This window comes from Vanellus vanellus, assembly GCF_965231255.1.
Source record: "Vanellus vanellus genome assembly, chromosome: 4".
Lineage (NCBI taxonomy): Eukaryota > Metazoa > Chordata > Aves > Charadriiformes > Charadriidae > Vanellus > Vanellus vanellus.
The window spans coordinates 33,736,091-33,757,306 of NC_138909.1; the positions used below are offsets into that span (position 1 = coordinate 33,736,091).

Sequence of the window (21,216 nt, forward strand, 5' to 3'; positions counted from 1 at the left end):
AAATTAATTCAAGAACAAGCTGAGTATTTGATGAGCACATGGCCTCAAGTCTTTGAACACGTTTTTTTACGCTTATGCAGAAATACTGGTACTAATCATAGATTAATTAAAATTATCAGAAGTAAAGGAGCACATTACATTCATCACTTATAAGCAAAGGGCAAGGGGAAGCAACAGTTGGAACAATGCAGGATAGAAACAAAGCTGAAATAAGTGTCTTCAGTCAAAGGAAAGCTGCCCAATGTTGTCAAAATGCTAAATTCTCCTATCTTTACTGCTACAGTAAGTAGCTCACCTAGAGTTTTAAAAGTCAGCTTTAAGAATTCTATGGGTATTTGCGTGCAACAACCAGAACTGTATTGAAGTGTACAGACTAGCAGTGTGAGAGAGGAATATATCATGTCAGTGATCTCTCTGCACCCTTTGATTTACTGTGCTAGGATCTTCCACCAATGTGTGACATGATAAACATACGAAAAACATTCGGTCTTTAGCCAGAACAGTGGCACGATCTAATGAAAATTCATTACGTTATGGAATATAAGGTACTGCAAAGCACTAATGCAAAGTAAGCCTTCTGGCAGTCTAAAAGGTTTCCTGTAGATACCCCAAAGAATTTGAAAGTATTTTAATTAAATTGTACATCTGCATGGTCAGCTGAAAATAGCTTTTCTCTATGCAGTCCAAGTTGACAGCATCCAGCAAAGCTCTCTTGATATTTGCCAACCAGAATCTGTTACAAATAGTTCCAGAAAACCAAAGGGTGGGTAAACAAGTTTTACAGGAATTTCTTACTTGATACATGATGGACTAAACCAATATGATTTTCTAGACTTTTAAAAAGATAACATAAATTTACATTAACATCCACAAAATTGAAAATGACACTATTTTCTTTTTATAGATTTTGAACATAGCAGCTAGCATTCTGAACTATAGGAAAAATATCACTTCCTAGTCCCTGAAAATGTTTCTCTATGGGTAGTTTGCCTTAGATGTATTTTTTCTCTTTCCTTCTGCTTAAAAATAAGAAAAAGACCGAGGAAAAATAGAGTTAAAAGAAAAACTGTGACTTTCTGGTTTCTGTTATTGTTGAAGTTTTAGAAGCATGCTTTATGGGTGATAAAAAAGATGTTTTATAGAAAAGAAAGAAAGGAGAGGATGAGCCAAATGGGACTGTAATGTGGAGAGAGAATAAAAACAATACAGCAAGATAAAAGGAAATGAGCAAAGGAGCAACAGCAGGGGAAAATAATGAGCCAGAACAAAAGCCCCACCACTAACAGAGTTTGCAAATATTCCCAACAGCAAGAGAAATTTGCAAACATGGCAACGAAAGATTTCAGAAAGGAAGACAGAAAAACCTGGGGCTTAGGAATGGAGTCAGCCAACTAATTTCTCCCTTTCTTGCTTAAGAGAGTATAAAAAGCTCTTCAATCCAAGCATTTAGTGCCTTCTTTTAGCACTATATGTCCTATATATATCATATCCGCCTAATCTGTTTCTCAGCATAAACATGTTCAACAAAGAACTATAATGATAGTGAACTACTGAAGACGACCTATAAAAAACATGAACATCGGATACTAGTTTTATCACCACTGTAGATGATGAGAAGCATGTTAATTAAAGTAGTATCAGAAAGAAGAACAATCAAACTAAACACAAAACAGAACATATTCCTTTAAAGATGTTGTCGGGATACAGAATCACAAGGGAAATAAACTCATAAGAGACAGGTCTGTCAACAATTATCAGTCTTCAGGTTAAGAAAATTCCTAACCTCCTTTGGTAAATTTGGCAGTTTACCAGTGACATCACTCTACACTTGGTTTTAATTTTTTTTTTTTTTCTATTATGGGTCAATATCAGGAAAGAGCATTAAGATATGAAGACCTTCAGAAGATGGATCTATTGCTCTCCCTGGATATTTGTTGTAAAGGGAAACATTAAAAAGTAAAGAAAATACCGGATGGATCTTGGTGCGCTCTGATGGGTTCATAAAGGTTTTCTTTTCCTCTTTGTTCTCACTAGTTTTGTTCTTCTTTTGTCTTTCACGCTATTTACCTATGTTATTTTATCAGTCAGATCACTCAAATCACATCTAGAAGTTCCATAACAAGGAACTTTTTAAAGGTTTTGCTATTTAAGTTACTGTTTAGTTCACACCTGCACTGTTTTAAGACGATTTGAAAATTTACTTCTCTAGCAATACAAAGGCATGTTTAAGCAATGTATGTACACAAATTTTATTCAAATTTCTGTAAGAAACTATTATTATTATTTTGCCAAGTATTTTATTCCCATGGATTAAATTGCCACTGTTTGCCAGATGCTTGTGAAATGGCTACCACAATATTTGCAGCCCCATGTTGAAAGGTAAACGCTACCTGCTGTTCAACTGCTATTTGGCTGACATCAAGCTTGCACACTCTCAAGTGTTGTACGGATTTAACAGCAAACGTGATGAGGAATCATGTTAATAAAGATGTGGCACACCACTTGGTCAAAGGTTTTCCAGAATAGTAATACTAAACGCAACACTAATCCACTGCCAATCCAAGGAGAGAACTGCCTTCTTAAAAATACACTATCTTTAATTTGGCCTTATTTATATGAAATTTGATTGCTAGATTATTTTGAATGAGAAGAGGGGAAGACTGTATCCCAACAGAACATGGAGTAAATACTGGTTCCCATATTTTTTAAAATTAGGCCTTTCCACTGACATCGAAGATCATCTTCTCCCAAATAAACCGAACGCAGTACCCACTACACTCGAATGACTTTTAATCCAAACACTTGTTCTCAACTCCATACTACCGAAAAAGAATTCCAATATTAATGCAATTTAGCACAGTATCCCAATCAATTTATTGATTTCTTAGGTCAGCTTGCAAGCAAAACTCCATTTTTTGTGTAATTCATGATGGCTAATTGTTCTGAGAATGTAATTAAATAGTAGCAATGTTATTTGTAAAACTTTTCTTTCTGAGGCTTGGACCATCCATCTGACACACTTGACACAATGCCCAGCTCTCGTAACAAAAAAAGGTCTCTTCACCTGAGGCACCAATGGAAGTTCTGCCAACAGTGTGTCTCTCGCTCCAAGGATGGATGCACAGTAGTTGTCACCAACACCAGCAGCCTCAGTGTACCCAGGTATTTTGGAACAGAAGTTATGCTAATTTCATTAGTTTCTGAATTTGCTCAATACCTAAATTCACACATCTAATCAACCATTTTATCATACTCATCCCTCACACATTAACAGACCTCTAAGTCCAGGGAAGCATTTTCCTACCACGAAAAACAATTATAAGATTATTAATACTCATCCCATTCAGGTCATCTGCGGGGTTATGCTTTGCTTTTGTTTGCTTTTGCAACAGGTTTATGTGGCAAGGTGTTGGCAGCAGGAGGGCTGCAGGGTGGCCTCTGTGACAAGAGATCAGGGGCTGCCCTGGGCTGGACACAGACGCATCTGGGCAGCTCCACAATGTCCATGAGGATACAGCCATCAGTAAAGCTGGTGGCACCTCTGTGGAAACATATTTAAGAAAGGGCAAAATACCAGAAAGCATAGGAGTGAAGGAATAAAGCGTGAGAAAAAGCCCTGCAAACACCAAGGTCAGTAAAGAAGAAGGGAGAGGAGGTGCTCCAGGCACCAGAGCAGATATCCACTCTGCAGCCTGTGGAAAGTATTGCGCCGGAGCAGGTGGATATGCCCTGAAGGGACTGTGGCCCATGGAGAGCCTACACTGGAGCACCTCCTGGGGCACAGTCAGCCCCTCAGTTCCAGAAGTCAACTAAAAAGCAGGAAAGAACAAATGACATTTAACCTCATAGCCCTGCCTCAAGTTCACAGGGATGCTCTCATCATGTCCAGTGTCCCGTGAATAACATTATCTGTGGCTTCAGCTTGCAAGTGCAAGGTCCTGCACCTGGGGAGGAAGAATGCTAGGCACCAGTATAGGTTAGGGGCGGACGTGCTGGGAAGTAGATTGGAGGAGAAGGATCTGGGGGTTGTGGTAGACAGTAAATTATCCATGGCCCAGCAATGTGCCCTTGTTGCCAAAAAGGCCAATGGAATCCTGGGCTGCATAGGGAAGAGTGTGGCCAGTAGGTCGAGGGAGGTCATTCTCCCCCTCTACTCTGCACTGGTGAGGCCACAACTGGAACACTGTGTCCAATTTTGGGCTCCCCAGTTCAAGAGGGACAGGGAACTGCTGGAGCGAGTCCAGTGAAGGGCAACTAAGATGATTAAGGGATTGGAGCATCTCCCTTATGAGGAAAGGCTGAGAGAGCTGGGACTCTTTAGCCTGGAGAAGAGAAGGCTGAGGGGAGACCTTATTATGGTGTACAAGTATCTAAAGGGTGGGTTGAAGGAGGATGGAGCCAGGCTCTTCTCAATGGTTCCAAGTAACAGGACGAGGGGCAATGGGCACAAGTTAGAACACAGGAAGTTCCGTTCAAATACACCGAAACACTTCTTTATGGTGAGGGTGACGGAGCACTGGAACAGGCTGCCCAGGGAGGTTGTGGAGTCCCCTTCTCTGGAGATTTTCAAGACCCGCCTGGATGCAGTCCTGAGTAATGTGCTCTGGGCAATCCTGCTTTAGCAGGGGAGTGGGACTAGATGATCTCTAGAGGTCCCTTCCAACTCTGAAAATTCTGTGATTCTGTGATTCAGCTCATCTTATATTTAGTTTTGCAATTTAGAGAGCTCCTCACATAGAAACAAAGTGCTCACTTCTGTCCAGTTACCACAACGATTAAACATTCCTGGATTTATTTTGCTATACACATACATGAAATGGTCTTTGGTAGGCAACTAACCTGATAGCTGTTGTTTCTCTACTAAGCACCTTCTAGCATCAGGGAACAGTTCCACAAGCCTTCAAAAAAACCTTGTGACACAGGGAGTAGATGCATGGCAATGTCTGAAGAGACAACTGTTTATCATTAGTCTCAGGATTTTTATTTATGTTCTGCAATTACTTGAGTTTTTTCAGGGTACCTGGATGCTTGAAAAACATACGGAATCTTAAAAGATGACTCCACTGGAGCCAGATAGGAACACTGACCGGGTCTTTTCACAAACTTCCATTCTAACCAGCAAAACTTGTCTTTCTTCATGGCTTCATTTCTGTAATACCTGAAATTTGGTAATTTCTTAAGGGTTCTCTTGAAGAATTTATTCATAACCTGACAGGACACCTGTAGCAGATTTGTATCTGCATTAATCTTGCCTCCTCAATCATTTAACAGACTGGTAAACTAAGTATAGATGCACACAGATGCCCAAATATAAATTCATATAGACACTTTTTAATACTTGCACATTGGGAAGCTCACGTCTCCGGCGTGTGCACTTAAAATTGTTTCATATATTTAAGGTACGAAGATCCCACTGCCACCATCATCTACTCCTCTCACACAGTTGTGCTTTTCTCATTCTTCACTTAAAACATGTCAGTGAAGGTGCTGGCATTTCTGCCCAAATATTCGATAGTATGTATGCACCATTACACAATATAGATCGAGCTCCCCTGCTTTACTATCAAATACAAAGCTATCACTTAATTTCATCATGATATTTAACATTAACAGCACCACCAAGTTTTTTTTTTTTCCTGGATCTTTTTAGACGAACACAAACATCCCTGAAAGTAATGAAGCTGCTACTGAATAGAAAGTTGTAATACGGTATCTAATTCATGTACTTTCAGCTTCAACAGGATTTAATACACACACAAAAATATATCTTTGCAAGTTTTTTTTGCAGTGCATTTGCTAGTAACCAAACAGAACATTTTTTCCTTTTATTGCTGGTATCCAGTAGATTCTGTTTTCAATTTAATGCTTTTTTGTACACTACAAAAAAAAAAAAAAAAAAAATTACTATTTCCCAAAATCTCATTTATAATCCTTTCTCTTCATGGCCCTTCTTGCTGTTTTATCATTAATGTTAATATTCTGTTGACTCTTAAGAAGGAGAAACTTCCATTACTAAAAATGAATAAATGAATACTAAAAAAGCACTGTATTGAAATGAATGCAGAGTACACAGCCTGGATATAGTTCTCACTGCACTTCTACTGAGAAAGTACTAGTAACAGGTCAGGGATAGATATGGCATTTTCTGTTTCTAGTAGTGGTATAACATAGGTCATATATTATATGCTAACTTTTTCCTCCTAAGGTCTTTCAGTTTTAACACTTATATAAATGCCTACAGCATACTGAACAGTTTAAAATATAATCTAAACTGCCAAATAGCGTACATATACCTAAAAACCACTGGTTAACACTGGGTGAATTCAGCTTCAGAAGATAAGCCACTGATCTCCTCACTATTTGAGAACAATGAAATTTCCAACCCTTTCACCATGCACATAGTATCTATGCCCACAAACAGCCTCAATTATGTTTCAAACTATTTGAGAGACCTGTTGTAAACATTGTAAAGCTACAGGAATTCTTTACTGGCCCCAAATAAGGAACAGTAAAATAATTTATATGCCAGTATTCACACTGTTTTGCATGTTTCCATATCAAAATGGCTTCAGAAGATTACGGTTAAAAAAAACCCACTAATAAATGAAAAGATCTCCCTTCAATTCAAGCAGGATGTAACCTTTCTGCCTCTATCCCACCCCAGGCTTTTGGAGACTTGTCTGTGCCTCTGACTGCTTATAACTCTGATTACCCTTGTTCCTTCTTAACCTCTCGACACTTACCACAGAATATTTGCTCTAGATGTAACATTTTTGCACCCGTGTTAATTTTAAATCTAGTGACTCAATTTCTACTTTTTCCCCCTCTTACATCGTATCAAGCAGCATTGCACTCACACGTTCGGAAGTCCCCGGAGGAAAGCACAGAAAGCAAACTCAGGTTACCTGGTACGACTTGCAAAGCATCAAATGGAGAAAGAACAACGTGTGCTAGCTAAAATAACAAACCTCTGCGCTTGTTTAATGTCAATGCTCAGCATGAGAGCAAAGTATTTTGCCAATACCGTTTTACCATTGTATCCCAGTTAACACAGTGCTGCCGTTGCTCGTAAGAAGAAACAGGCTTTGGATCAAGCTAACAACATTGGCATCGAGATTGGTTTCAGTCTGGCCTGCCTGAGGATTTGCTGTAGCTCTTAAGAGCAGTTATCTAAGAGCAGGTTACTACTACCTTTTTTTGCACTAGCTGTTCAGCTTCTCACAGCTGTGTGGCGTAACACCTCGCATTGGGCTTACACAGCAAGGTTTTGGTAGCAGGGAGGGTACAGCGGTGGCGTTGTCAGCTGTATGTTCGTATCTTAAGAGCTATCGGTAACAAGCACTTGCTCTGTGAAGAATCATGTTCCCATAACGAGCAATCCAAATGATCACAGGCACTGGATGACACCAGAGGCCCCAGGACTATGAACTCAGCAATGGCCAGTTACTCACCATCAAAGGAAAGAAACCTTTGGAGTGTGATAAAACCAGCTGTACAGATAACAGAGGTGTCATATGAACTTGAGATCAATGATAAACAGCAAGGTGTACAACACGATAACAAACGTATCAGAGAGATCCCGACTGGATTCCAGAATGAGGAGAAAGAAATCATCAACATTAACATCAGACTCCTGCCAAGGAGTTGTGATACCAGATTTACAGCAGTGCTACCACTCTCGCGACTGACCTGAAGCCATTGACCTTCAGATCAAGAGTGGCTGTGCAAGAGTAAGCCATACAGCAAAGAAAGGGGTAGGTACTAGGAACTTCATGTACTTTAATTTTTGAATGTTTGAACTAGATGTGCTAGTGTCCCTCTAAATGGAATAATAAAAAACCAAAACAACTTTAATCAGACTGTTAAGACTTTGACTAACACTAAATTCTTGTCTATGCATATAAAGTGCGCGCTTTGCCCACTCTGATTGTGTCTCCTTGAAGTCTGAATAGTACTTGTCAATCATGATTTCTTTTTGCAGACCATTTAAATGCTATGTGAGCAAAATCAAACCCGAGTAATTTCTTATTGGTTAATAATGTTTTTTTAAAGTTATAGAAAAATGAAAGTAAAACAAAGAAAATGCAAAAAAGATATTGGAAATGATGGGTAATTTCCTGAGGAAGTTAAAATCCCAACTCTTACGCTCTTTATCCCAAAGGACTGTGTTCAGTTTTGCACTGAAATGACAGCTGCTAGCAACACCTCTATCAAGTGACAAGTTCAGAAACACACTAGCTGTTGGAGTATTTTATGTGTTCTTTCACAGACTTAGGAGGAACAGGTAAAAAAGCTTGTTCATTTAGGAAATGAAACTAGTTTTCTTCTCATCATCCTGAAAACTCTTTTCTCTTCCCCTCTTCTTCTTTCACAGACTTATACAGTTTTTTCAAAACCGTCTCCATTCCCAATATGCATTTCTTTGAGCAAAATACAGATCTCTGTGGCAAAGCATCACAATGCAAAATGTTCTCTCTATCCTCTTCCAGATAATAGTATCCCACAAGGACTGAAAATATTACCATAATAAAGATGGTGATGAAAAAAGAAAGCATGACAGACAGTAAGAGGTAGACGTTTCTATGCTCATCAATGATTACAAAAAAGATTTTCTAGTACCAAGGAAGAGAAGGAAGAAAGGCGACAGATGAAGTTCAACAAGGAAGATGAAGTTCTGAAGGATAACAAGCACGTGCTCATTTCTGTCGTTTCATTAAATTATATATCTGCTACTTCATTGTTTTTTCAAGATACTTCCAACAAATACAGTAAGAACTATGCAATTAGACACACAAAGAAGTTTCAGGAAGCCTGACCGAAAGGGCGAGAGAGGATGCTGAAGATGGCTGTTACGAACAAAACCAGAAAAGTTGATATAATACTGATCAACAATAACACCATGTTAAGTGGTACAGAATCAGCCGACATAACGCAACATCACCTGTGAAGAAGGTTCATTCACTTTAAAGACTTGCATGAATATTTAGTTGGTTGCTTTTATTTTCGGTTTAGATGCATTTAAGAATAACTGGTGAAATGTTATTTTTAAATGAGAACAGTATGTCCTCTGTTTGAAATTAAAGCCACAGGTGCTAAACAGTTGCTCCAGTTGGATAACTGTTCTTATTATATACTACGAGGCCTGATTGAAATGGCTTAGTAACAAGATTCAAGTACTGTCTCTCGTTAGTAAGAAAAGGTATTAGCAGGAACGGTTTAAGAACACTGCTGGCACAAGCACCTTCTTATCTTACCTGGGTGGGTGTAGAGTACGTCCTCCGGTGAACGAAGTCAATCCTGGGCAAGGGGACACTAAAGCAACTAATAGTGAACTCTCCAGTTTGCTTCTGATTTCTTGCTTAATAAAGCCATAAACCAGGAATTATCTCCCCCCTCAGCCCCCCTTCTTTGGAAACCAGCAGCTATCCACTCAAGTATCACAGTCACATCCAGCAAACACAATATTTACTTTGCTCACATTGGTGCTGTTTTGCAATGTTTTTTAGAAGATGAAGCACTCAGAAAATAAGATTAAAAGGTAGAGTAAAGCTATGATTCTAATGGATTAAAAAAATCAGAGTGTACATTTTTAGGATCAGCTCTCTTATTTCCTGGGATAAAGCTGGGTAAATTCTGATCTCGTAAAAGCTTACCAAATCCCCCGCAGAAACGTCTCTTGAACCACACATAAGAATTACATACATCATTATGAACATTCATCAAACAGACCACGTATTGAAAGGTGCTGAACCTGTATTCACAATTGGTGCAAATGCATTATTACTGGAAGACAGAAAATACAGGTTTTAAAAGTAATAGTATCCTTTGGTTTCCAGATCTTGAAGACGTATTTTCTCAACCCCAGAAACAAGCATCACTGAAGGATTTTCTTACTTGTAGTGAGTTGCCAACAGATGATTAAGTGCACAAAATGGTAAGAATAATTAAGGTTTATTTCAGATTGTAACGTTGTGATAGCTTACTAATAATTTATTCATAGATATATTTAATAATGAAGATATTACTGCCAAAAAAAGTGATGTTTGATAATACAAATATAACTTTAAGTTGAAGAATTTTGCCAGTAATGGTAACTTGCAGCTCATTTCATATACAGCAGTATTTAATTAAATCCATAAGTGCAGAGAGTCCAGATGTTGTTTTTTTTAATTTAATAATGATGGAACCAATGAGATGCTGATAGGTTTGTAAACTAAGCCTTCAGAACATGGAGAATTCCACAGGGCCTTTAAAAAAAAAAGAAGAAAAAAAGAAAAGAAAAAAGAAATGAAATGAAATCTTAAAGATGCATGGTTTGATGGCAACACAAAGTTACATGAAAAATGGTCATTTATGCTGTATGCAGTCATGCAGGCAGCATGTAATAATAAAGCTTCTTGCACACCAACGATCAACCTAATAAAGAATTAAGTGACTATGCATACAAAACCAGAAATATGACTTGTCAGCTTGTGCACGACACAGTTCTAGTTAGAAAACAGTTATGTACAACAGATGCCATGTTTGTACAAGAAAAAGGTCACCAGAATGAGCTAGTTTATGCTAATAGAGGGAATCTACATGCAGCATGCACACCACATGAAAACATTTCCACATTAGGATAAAACTGTGTAAGTAGATCATTCCGCATTAAAAAACACTCATTCTAAACGTACTAATATGACAAAACCCATACACGTTTCTTCATAATACAGTGGTTATCCATGCCTCATTTCTGTATTTTGCTTGTTGATCTTTTCTTCAAGGTGAATCCAAGTTTTTATCTTTTTTAAGTAAATATACTTAAAGCCCATGGTGAAACATTGCTATGTTTGCAAATTTCTGATTGTTAATGAATGCACTTTACTGAATTCTCATCTCATTCTTTCGAGCAAAATTCGAAAGATTTCAGTGCTGCTATGATATTCCCAAACCATTCACTGGCCTTACCAATAGGACACTGCTAGTGTTCAGCATAATGCATGAACAGAGTCAGCAAGGCATAATCTACTGGGAAAGGGATGGCTTTTTAATTTCAACCAAATAAAAGCTATCGAAAGGTCTTGTCTGTCAGTGTCCTACTTCTTTCTATCCTTAGCAGAACAGGTCAGAGCGGATGTAGTAAAAACATGTTATTAATTCTAGGGATAACTGCTCATTTAATTAATACTTAGAGATGTCACGAACTGCCCGCTAGTATCTTTATGCTAGAAGCAATGTAAGTATAACATGCTGAAAGTATACTACTGCGATACCATTTTGGTAAGTCATACTAACTTATAAGTACTACACAGAAATTAAAATAAAAATAAGAAATGAGACAAAATGTCTAGATGGATATGCGTAAGCGCAAAAGGAAACTTCTGGGGAACTCTAAGGAGAAGACAGTGATGAAGCTAAAGCAGAAGAAGTGGGAAGAGCATTATCTTCAAAAGCAGAATTTCTAGGATGAAGAAGTGGTAATAACCAAACACCCTCCTTTCCTTCTTCCCCTTCTTCTCTCCCTCACCCCAAGACATCTAAGCAAAAACTAGTGACAGTAAGTCTGGTCAATATTTCTAAGTACCTCATACTTTATTGCACTTTAAAAGCAAGATAGCGACAGCATAACTGCAGATATACAGACAGGAGAAAAGACAGAAGACGTTTACGATAGAGAAATGTAGAATAAATAGAAAGATGGAAAACTTAACAGGCAAGAAAAACATTGCACTGTTATTGCAGAGTATATCACAGGAAAACTATATTTTTAAAAATACAGAGACTACAGTGTTATATTAAGTTCTGGTCTATGAGGAAACTCATCTATTACATCATCAAGCCCCATATTACTACAAATATTTAAACAGCGCACAGTTTATTTATACAAGCAGCCAGAAGCCCACTTGCATTCCACAAATCAAAACTGAAGATCATTCATACTAATTGAGCACCACTAGAGAATGGAAATTTTACTGTTCTTTATTCCTAGAGATGGCAAAATTACATGCATAATACCTGCTGATAATCAGCTACAGGATTAAAGTGATTAGGGGCAGCCTGTCTTTTCCATATGGCAAGCGTCAGCTTCTGTCCCAGAACCCAGTTACTTTTGAAGTTTGTTTATATGAAAACCTGTCTTGCTTTTTATAGAGCACCATAGACACCAAACCCTCAGCAGAAGCAGGCGTCCTCTGGCAAGTTCAGCACTGGTAACTTGAACTGTTTATCCTTGTAGTGAGCAGTCCTATGTGTAACAACTCATTCATGTTCCTGGCTTCGTGGCTAAATGGAATTCAAACAGCAATACCTTGGGGTCGGATGGTGAGGCAATAAGCCTGGGTAAGGGTTGGTGGGAGGCGATCAGTAAAACCAAAAAAGTTTCAGCATAGTATTTCACCATTAATGAATGAAAAGCTTGAAACAATTTGCACAAGCAGGACATCCCCAAACTCACGCGGATTTTGAAATGGTATTTTGCAATTATGTACTAAAAAATGGAAAAAGGGCATGTGAAGAAGATAAAATGATGGCTAGAGGAAGTTGTGGGAAAGGAATTAGCACATCAAGAATAACTTGGATATCCAGATATGAATAAGCGCACAGAAGTACAAGCAAAACAAAGACTGACATGGTTAATGGTTGATTTGATTTCTAAAGGTACTTATTTTTTGAAAAATAATTTTGCATTAGAGAAAGGTGTATTACGCATGAGTTTGCATTATTTCCCTCTATACGTTAGAAAACAAACTCAGAGAGAAAATAAGAAATAAATGGAGAAAAATAATCTAGTAGTAACATACAATAGCAGGTGGACCAAAGGGGAGAGGGCAGGAGAGGCAGAAGCAGGATATATTTTCTGGTTTAGGTGGCAAAATGCAACTCATTTCCCACTGTAACAAACTATGCAATACAGTGGGCAGGAATATATTTAGGTTAAACTGGAAAGTTCGAAAAGTTCAAGTACTTTAGTATTCAGTTCCCTTGCCTTCCTAGACTAGAGGACACTACAACAGGTCCCTCACAGCATCCATAAACAGTGCTGGCTGGCTGCCAGGGAGGGCGAGGAGCATAGCAGGGAGGTGGAGGGGAACGGTTAGAGCATCCGCCTCCAACGTCTTCCATCCCTCCTAGTGACACACAGATGCTCTGCAGAAAGCAGTACCCAGGCTTTGAGAGGGAAACAGAGGCATGCTGTCCAAGGCAATGTACAGCAAGCTACAAAACAAATACCCTGAAAATGTAGTACTATGCATACCTTTAATTAAAATATTACACGGTGGTACAGATGTTTAGAGTCAGTGCCTGCTTATGTATCATCCAGCACCGTTGTAAACGCAACACTGGTGGATCACCAAGGAAAAAAAAGTCTGTTTCTAGCTATGCAAACCAAACAGTAAGCAGATTGGGAGCAAGACCACGCAAATTTGTCGTCTGAGACTTTAGAAGCATAATACAAAATGTAAGGACCACTAAACTGGAAAGGTTTCCCATCAAATGGGAAATGAGTTAAGGGCAAGTCCCAAACCTGTTTACATCAGCTTTACTCTCAGTATCAAAGAAAAAGAACAAGCAGAACAGCAGTTCTCAGATGTGAAACCTTTATCATCAGCACAAGGCAAATAGAAAGAAGACATTGTAGAAATCAGGGCAACTATTAGGAATTTCTACTCCGTGTACAATAAAATTAAGTACAAATTCTTTTCATCCAAAGACTAATAAAGATTGACAAAGCAGTGCTGAGTTGGACTTCTTTTGGTGACAGAAACAGAGAACTCTACCTATTCAGCTAGTGGCCATGACTATGGTTTTATCACTTAACATGATCTTGTAATCAGTCACAATGCAAGCTGACTGTATCTATTCATCTTCTGGTCCGTTCTAGATACCTGATCAACATGGAAGAAATTTTGCTTTGATGTCTCAATAAAATAAGGCTTTGCAAACAAAGGAGGTTAAATTGGCATCGATTATTTAAGACACATTAATCATTTATTATTTAGCAGTCTCCCACATCAATCCGTTGTGCACATGGCTCTTTCTGCAAGACTCCCAAAATGTTTTAAATGATTCTCCGTACACATATTGGAAAACAGAATAAATTTAGGGCTATCATAAGGTGGAGATCCCTTGACAGCCTGCAGTACAAAGCAATTAGCTTTCTAAGAAACCTGAATTACTTTCTAATGTCTTCCCTTGAATACACACGGCAGCTGTGTTCATATTTTACTTTCAATTTAGTCAAGTAGCAAAGTGGTCATGTTAATCACTTAAGGAAACTGTGCCATTCCTCATCATGGAAGACCTTTTTATTCCTTATCAAAACTTATTTTAAACTTTACGTTTTAATTCCATAATTAAGTTTTGTATTAGATGGTTTTAATACAGAAAAGAGATTAAGCAGTGTGCTTTCCAATTCAAACAGTTCTTCATGAGAAATATTATCTTTATTTCTAACAGACTTTAGCTTTCACTTGCTTACTAATACAGTACTCTAAAGCAGTTTCAGTTGAAAAATCTCAGTATGCTGCATGGGAGCAAACAGAGAAACCCATCAGAAGTATTATCCAACAGTTTACAGGTATTGCAGGAAATTGCATGATCCAAACTTTGGTGATCATCTTGACAGCCAGAATCCGATTGTAATTATATCCACTAACATAAAATACACTATATTCACTTCTATTCTGACAACCTCTCAAATACTTACCCAAAATACTCAGTCAACACTGTTTAAATGTTTTCAGAGCAGCTCCACCGAGTCAAGAACGTTTTTTTCCCCTTGAAACATTGCATTTCTCCCTTCTTCACCCATTCTTTCCTAAATATAGACTAGCCTCTAGCCTTTTTTTCATTACTGTACACCCTATGGACGAAAGGATTCATTCCTCCTCAAAGTCAGAACTTCCATTTACTTTTAACAATGCATCTAAATGAACTCCAAGGCTAAAGTACAGTCTCTCAACTACTAGAGGCATTGTCCACAAGTCAAACAAAACAGGGCATTGCTTTCTTTTGGGGGATAACCTGTCTCATTTTTTTTTTTTCACTGCAAAATAGGCAACTATTAAATTTACACAGTGAAGCAAAAGAATATGAAAGAATATAAACCAAACTATTCACAGAATTAACTTAATGACTTAAATACTACATTTTGAAGTGTACATCAATATTTGTACAACATTGATGAAAAAAAGCTACACAAATTCCTGACAACATTTTTATCCAACTATCATTAGCTTCTAAAGTTGCATTAAGGAGAAATAAAACAGGTGACTTCTCTTTTTGTTTGATTTGTTTAAATGAAATGGCAGCTGCAAATCTGTAGTAATGATGGAATGAACTTAAATTTTCTTCTTACCTGTTAAACTTTGTATCTTAAGTGTTCAATGTATGCTATTCTCAGAACGTGCGACTAATGGGGTGAAAATTATATTTTGCATTCTCTGATTTGTTTTGTGTTTTTCCAATTAATCTAATTTCACATTAGCGTAATATTCCTGTAGTTATACACACTTACACACAGACTGAACAAAATGATGCGCAGATACTACTTGCCAGGGTTACAACTTGATCTTTCAAATCTCGTATAAAAGCAAAGAATACAAATGTAATTGCCACTTAGTTTCAACAGAAACACAGTTGAACCTATCATTACCTGTAATAGCTATCCTTCGAAGAAAAGCTACGTAAGCTAATAAATAAGTGACCAAAAGTTTTTAACAATATTACGAAAAGTGTTAAAACTATTTATTTGCACATTTTTCTTTACTGGATTCCCTTCATGGTGATCATAGTAAGCATGTCTTATTCCAGTAGATAAGTTCAGCTTTCTCTGTAATCATCTCCTTGTAAAGCAATTTTCACAAGTACTCTGTACAAGATAAATACAGGGGGATGTGTTGTTCCATACGAAAACATTCCACATTTCCTTTTGTTCTTGCATTGCACCACCCTATATAAGAAAACATGTGATTGCAACCATGACATGCTAGATGCATTTTACCGGAGAAGGTTGAAAAATGTTTTCCACTAACGTTGAAGAGAATGCTACTAAAGGAAATAATATTTTTTTAAATTATTGTTATTATCTTTAATACTCAGATGTCAGCCAGAAAACTCTATCTGTTTGGGGGAGGAGGATCTAATTTTATTGCAAAATCAGCAATCATCTACTTTACTGACAGAAGACTTCTCCCCTGGAACTCCAAGGGAACACAGACTGGAAACAGGGAAAATAAAAGTAAATCCATGCAGTATGACATACCACATATTTGATTTGGGAGAGAACAACCAAATGCATAAATCACATCTTTTTTTAAAAAAAAAAACAAAAACAAACCAAAACAAAACACCAAACAACAACAAAACAATCCACAAACCAACCCTAAAAATTGCTTATTCACGTTTTTAGTGGAAGGCTGGAAGGCTTTTATTTAACATCTAAGATGTAATAACGTAGCTGTTAAAGATAATTAGTCCCAGAAGAAAGGGATATAGCACTGTAACGTACAAAAAATGTTTTCAAGTATTTCTGAATATTGTGGAATTTTCACCATTAATATATACACCTCACAATTTCAGTAAATCCCAACAGACATTATTTCACAGACACAGTAGAACAGGAGGGTTCATGTCTGGCAACCCACGAACAAGAGATTGGTGCAGAAAGGTACACTGAGTAAAATACTGACTTATTTGCCCTAAACAAAAAAAATACTCAAAAAAACCCAAACAAAGCAACAAACAAAACAACCCACAAGTGTTGACTAATACATATAAAAATAATAATTATAACTACATTTTTGTCCAAAGCGTTTTACTTTTAAAAAAAAAAACAAAACATTTAGTACCCCTGGCTTGAGTCAGCTTAAAGGACAGCCTGAGTAAACACCAAAAGGTAGTTTGCTTCAAGAGCTTTTCAGATTAAAATGTGAAATTTTTATGTTGCCGTTTTCAGAAGACTATCTGAAGACTCAGAAGACAAAAGTTTAATGCTCCACTGATAGAATGCAAACTTAGAGGAAGGTTTCAAAACATGCTTTAATTCCAGTGTTCTGTCTATAAATTTGAAGCAGGTTGTTGATACACATCAATGCAGAACCACAGCCTTATTTTGCAGAACAGTCTTTGGTAAGAAGTATTGTTAAATTTTGCTCAGGTTACAGAATAGACCTGTGCTAAATGTTCCACATTGTGGCATTCTTAAACAAAGATTATTCAAGAAGGCTCATATAAACAAGTGAATCTCTTACACGTATTCAACCAATGTCCCACAGAAATAATATTTCCATTTAAAAACACAGAAAAAAAAAATCTACTGTTAAGGAATCTTCCCTGACTATGTTCTTGCATGAGAATACGTACTAAAACTCACCTACTAGCAGAAATTCTGATGCTCTTTAGGAAACGGAACTTTAACATCACTTGGGAAAAATTGTATTTATTCCATTATCTCCCAAAATTCAAATATTGTTTGGACAGCATATGGTGATTATAAACATAACAACCTCATTAAATTTTCAATAAGTGCGTAAATGAAAACTGAAAAAAAATTAGAATCCACTAATACATATCCTCCACATTTACTTATGCTAATTCTCAGCTCTTTGTAAAGCATACAATTAACAGGGCATTGGCATGCGGGCAGATAGTGGTAATTGTCTTCTCATGTTTCAGAAGGTATTTGAAAATCACTTAAGAGCAAAGGATGAATGGTGTTCCAGTAAATTCCCCTAAATCAACGTAGGGACACAACAGCAGTACAGGCAAACAGGCTGACAGAAGTCTGAACACCCACAAAGATGATAAAAAAATACCGTTCGACACAACTACTTACATCATGGCCTACGAGTTCTGTCTGTGTGGCTTTATCTGCTTGGGAAGCAAGAGGCTTCTGAAAGCACTGAGCCTTCTCCTGTAAAACAAAATGACATATCATAGGTAAGTCATGTTTTTCCTCACGGGGTTTTGCAGTTGCAAAGATCCAGATAAGTTCAAAAACTCATGCATGGACAGCTGTTCAGAAATGGATTTATTATGGCACTATTCTCACCGGGAGGTTGATTTCCGTACTGTTATTTCCTTTCATCAACTTATCTTTGTCTTAAACAGTGGACTTAGAATGTCCAACTACGCGGTAGATGTGGGCCCACAAGAAGGATGTCACTCAAGTGTGATGCAAAGCAACCTTCTTCCAGAGCAGATGCAGGTACAAAGCACTGGGCAGCAGTAGAGACTCTTGCAAACACCAGCACCATTCCAACAGCAAAGAAACCATTTTTTTAAAGAAACATTAAGGAACATGCAAACTCCACCGCAGATCACAACACTGAGATGACTTCCCCCTTGCCCAATGCAAACTGTTAGCAAAGCCTAAACATTTCTTGGCTACTGTACTGATTTCTGCTTTTCCTGTTCTTGTCCCTCTGTACCTCAGTCATTTTTGGGAAGAGTGGCGAGGAATCTCTGGGACAGGCTCCAGCAAAGAAACCTGGTTGCTTTGACAAAATTATGCTTCACAAAAAAAGGCTTTTGATACTTCTTTTGAAACTCATGGATTAGAAATGTTGATCCTCATCAAGCCCTTACATATATTTTTTTTTTTTTTCCAGGAGAAACTATAGGATGAAATAACTGTAAATATGTGGGAAAAGGCAAGAAGAGGCATCCAGAAGGGGAAGGCTCCATGAATAGAGACGACAAAGTCCTTTACTGCACTGATTTATGTTTTCCTACCTGCCAATTTAGTTTTATTTTTCAGCTATATCCATACAAAATTCTTATCTTTGACTCAAATTCCTCAAGACCTACAAAAGTATGCTTTAGTGTTACTGACAGGTATGTATTACAGCAAAACAGAATTTGAGTAAATTGAATTTCAGGTTAATTGAATCTCAAGTTGAACGAATCTCAGTTTTTACTGAAATAAAGACATAGAAAGGTTATCATTTTCAGCTACTGAGTTGTGTTTTCCTTTATAAGTATCTGTTCTACATATTTTAAAAATCAACTGTTAGTCATTTCAAGCCAAGATGCACATCACTACATCAAATGAATTTTGGCCAAAAGCATGTAAACAGTGGGAAGAAGACAACACCTAAATGATCCTATCTCCAGTATTTCAATTCTTCAAATGGGGGGGGGGGGGGGGGAATGGAATTCAGACCAATCACTTCACTGGTATGAGACAACTTGCACCCAAACTTGCTGATGTAACTACTGAGTTAAAACTGAATTAATAACAAAGATAATCTCATTTCTGACAGAAAAGCTTCATCTTCTTGAGGTTTGAATTTACTAGTCCACTGCCAGCAGCATTTTTAGGTGTTTAGAAAATAGACATTGTTATAGAACTACTTTCTTATTTAGACAATAATATTTTACTGCTCAGAAGTTCCATGAATATTCTAGTTACAAACCCAGGCATTCACAGAGACTGAGTTATGATTGAACCAAATGCAGTATTAAACTGTGTATCTGATCAAATTTAAGATATGCATACTTTCTCTGTGGATTCACGAATACATATTTTGAAGTAACTGGGGGGGGGGGGGGGGAAGAAACTGAAGAAATCAAAACCTTAATTAAGGAAACTGATTAATTGGGAAAGCTAGAAAGGTTAGAATAGTCAAATTCATTTCTTTCTGGGAGCTGCTCATTTAACTGCGTTTATGCAGTGAGATCTATTTTCAACACTTCCAAGTTCTGATCCCACGTTATCATCTTTACCAAAAGCAGAAGTTAAAGATGTCCATGCTGACAAGTAGTATCTTCTCTTTACTCTACAAAAAGAGTACTCACAACTGTGTTGATGTGAAACAACCCTCATAATATGAAATAATTATTTTTTAAAGTATTAAATATAATAAGAATACAGTGTATTTTATCTTATTTCCAGTGATGCAGCAAAAGTCTGCAAAAAGTTTAAAACCACGCTGTAATGCAGACAACTTATGTTTGTTATGAAACAGCATCCTCAATTTCATCTCAGTTATATTTCCAGGATTCTTCTTGCCAGTGTAAAGTAGCTGTTCCAAAAGACATACCTTTGTTTATGAAATAATTTTCATAATATTAAAGGTATTAGATACCAAAACCCACTACAAAATGCTCTTTCCAATATGAAAACACTTAAAATGATAAGTTGATACTTTAAACATAATTTTGTGCTGCATTGACTATATCAACAGTCAGACATTATAATGAACTAATGTGACAAAATGCTGAAAAAAACATTGCTACGCAGTAATGTGAAATTTAGATGTATAAAATATAGCATACTATATAAAGCAAGCTAAATGCAAAACTTCAGTGTAACTATTTCTGTAAAAGCGTAGCAGATCTTCACACAAAAAATACATATTAAACCCACTCTACACCACCCACCCACCCCCCAAAAAAGTATAACTGACACTTGTTTTTACTACGTAATAAACTATTGTAAATATTTGGCAACATTTGTTAGATATTTTCAACACACTCTGCTTTCGGCCGTGGATTTACTGTTCCTACCCATGTACAGCACAGCATTGCAGACAGAGATGCCAGCTCCCAGCTACAACCAAAAACCCTCTGCAGGGGAAGTCACGTTCTCCGAAGAACAAAGATTGCTTACAGGAGATGTGCACATTTGCCCAAACGCTTTCTTTTCAAAAACCTTACTACGAATAGTCACTTCAAAAGAACTGATGCCCAGCTAGCAACTAATTTTGCTTTTGCAAACGTGTTACCTAGTATGCTGTGTGGTATGTCTGAGTCTGCACAATTACTTTGGTCTCTGGCATTGGAATAGACAACAACCCAGTGGCGCCGCCACAAATGCAACAGCCTGTGACACTAAGTGAGAGGCAGTCTGAAAAGGTAGGCAATCCTTTTTATCGACTTTTTAATAAGCTAATACAAATGGGAAAGACTAACAAAATTCCAGGTGGAATAGTGGAAAAGAAAGTGGGAAAATAGTGGAAAAGAAAGTGGAAAATAGTGGAAAAGAAAGTGGAAAATAGATAGTGGAAAAGGACCTTTGGAACTAAAAAACTGTCCTTTTTCCTCGATTGTAGCAAATCGACCAAATAGAGATCTTTAGAAGCCAAGTAGCATACTTTAACATTAATTCATAACAAAGAAATACGTTATCTGGACATTATTTTCCTACAGCAGCCTTCAATTGCCTTCACATCATTACTCCTAGAGACAGTTACTATTCTAATTTTTAAAAGCAATTTTTCAAGTTCTGAA

General features: G+C 37.3%; 1 protein-coding gene across 1 annotated transcript in view; it reads right to left on the bottom strand.

Annotated features, from left to right (window-relative positions):
• The window catches only part of CCSER1 (coiled-coil serine rich protein 1), a gene marked incomplete at its 3' end in the record, with an annotated part of 718,149 nt that overhangs the window by 258,373 nt on the left and 438,560 nt on the right, over nt 1-21,216 (bottom strand). Inside the window, exon 9 of the mRNA XM_082482793.1 lies at nt 17,819-17,896. Within this exon, the coding sequence (XP_082338919.1) occupies nt 17,819-17,896 (78 nt within the window). The remainder of the gene's footprint in view (nt 1-17,818; nt 17,897-21,216) is intronic.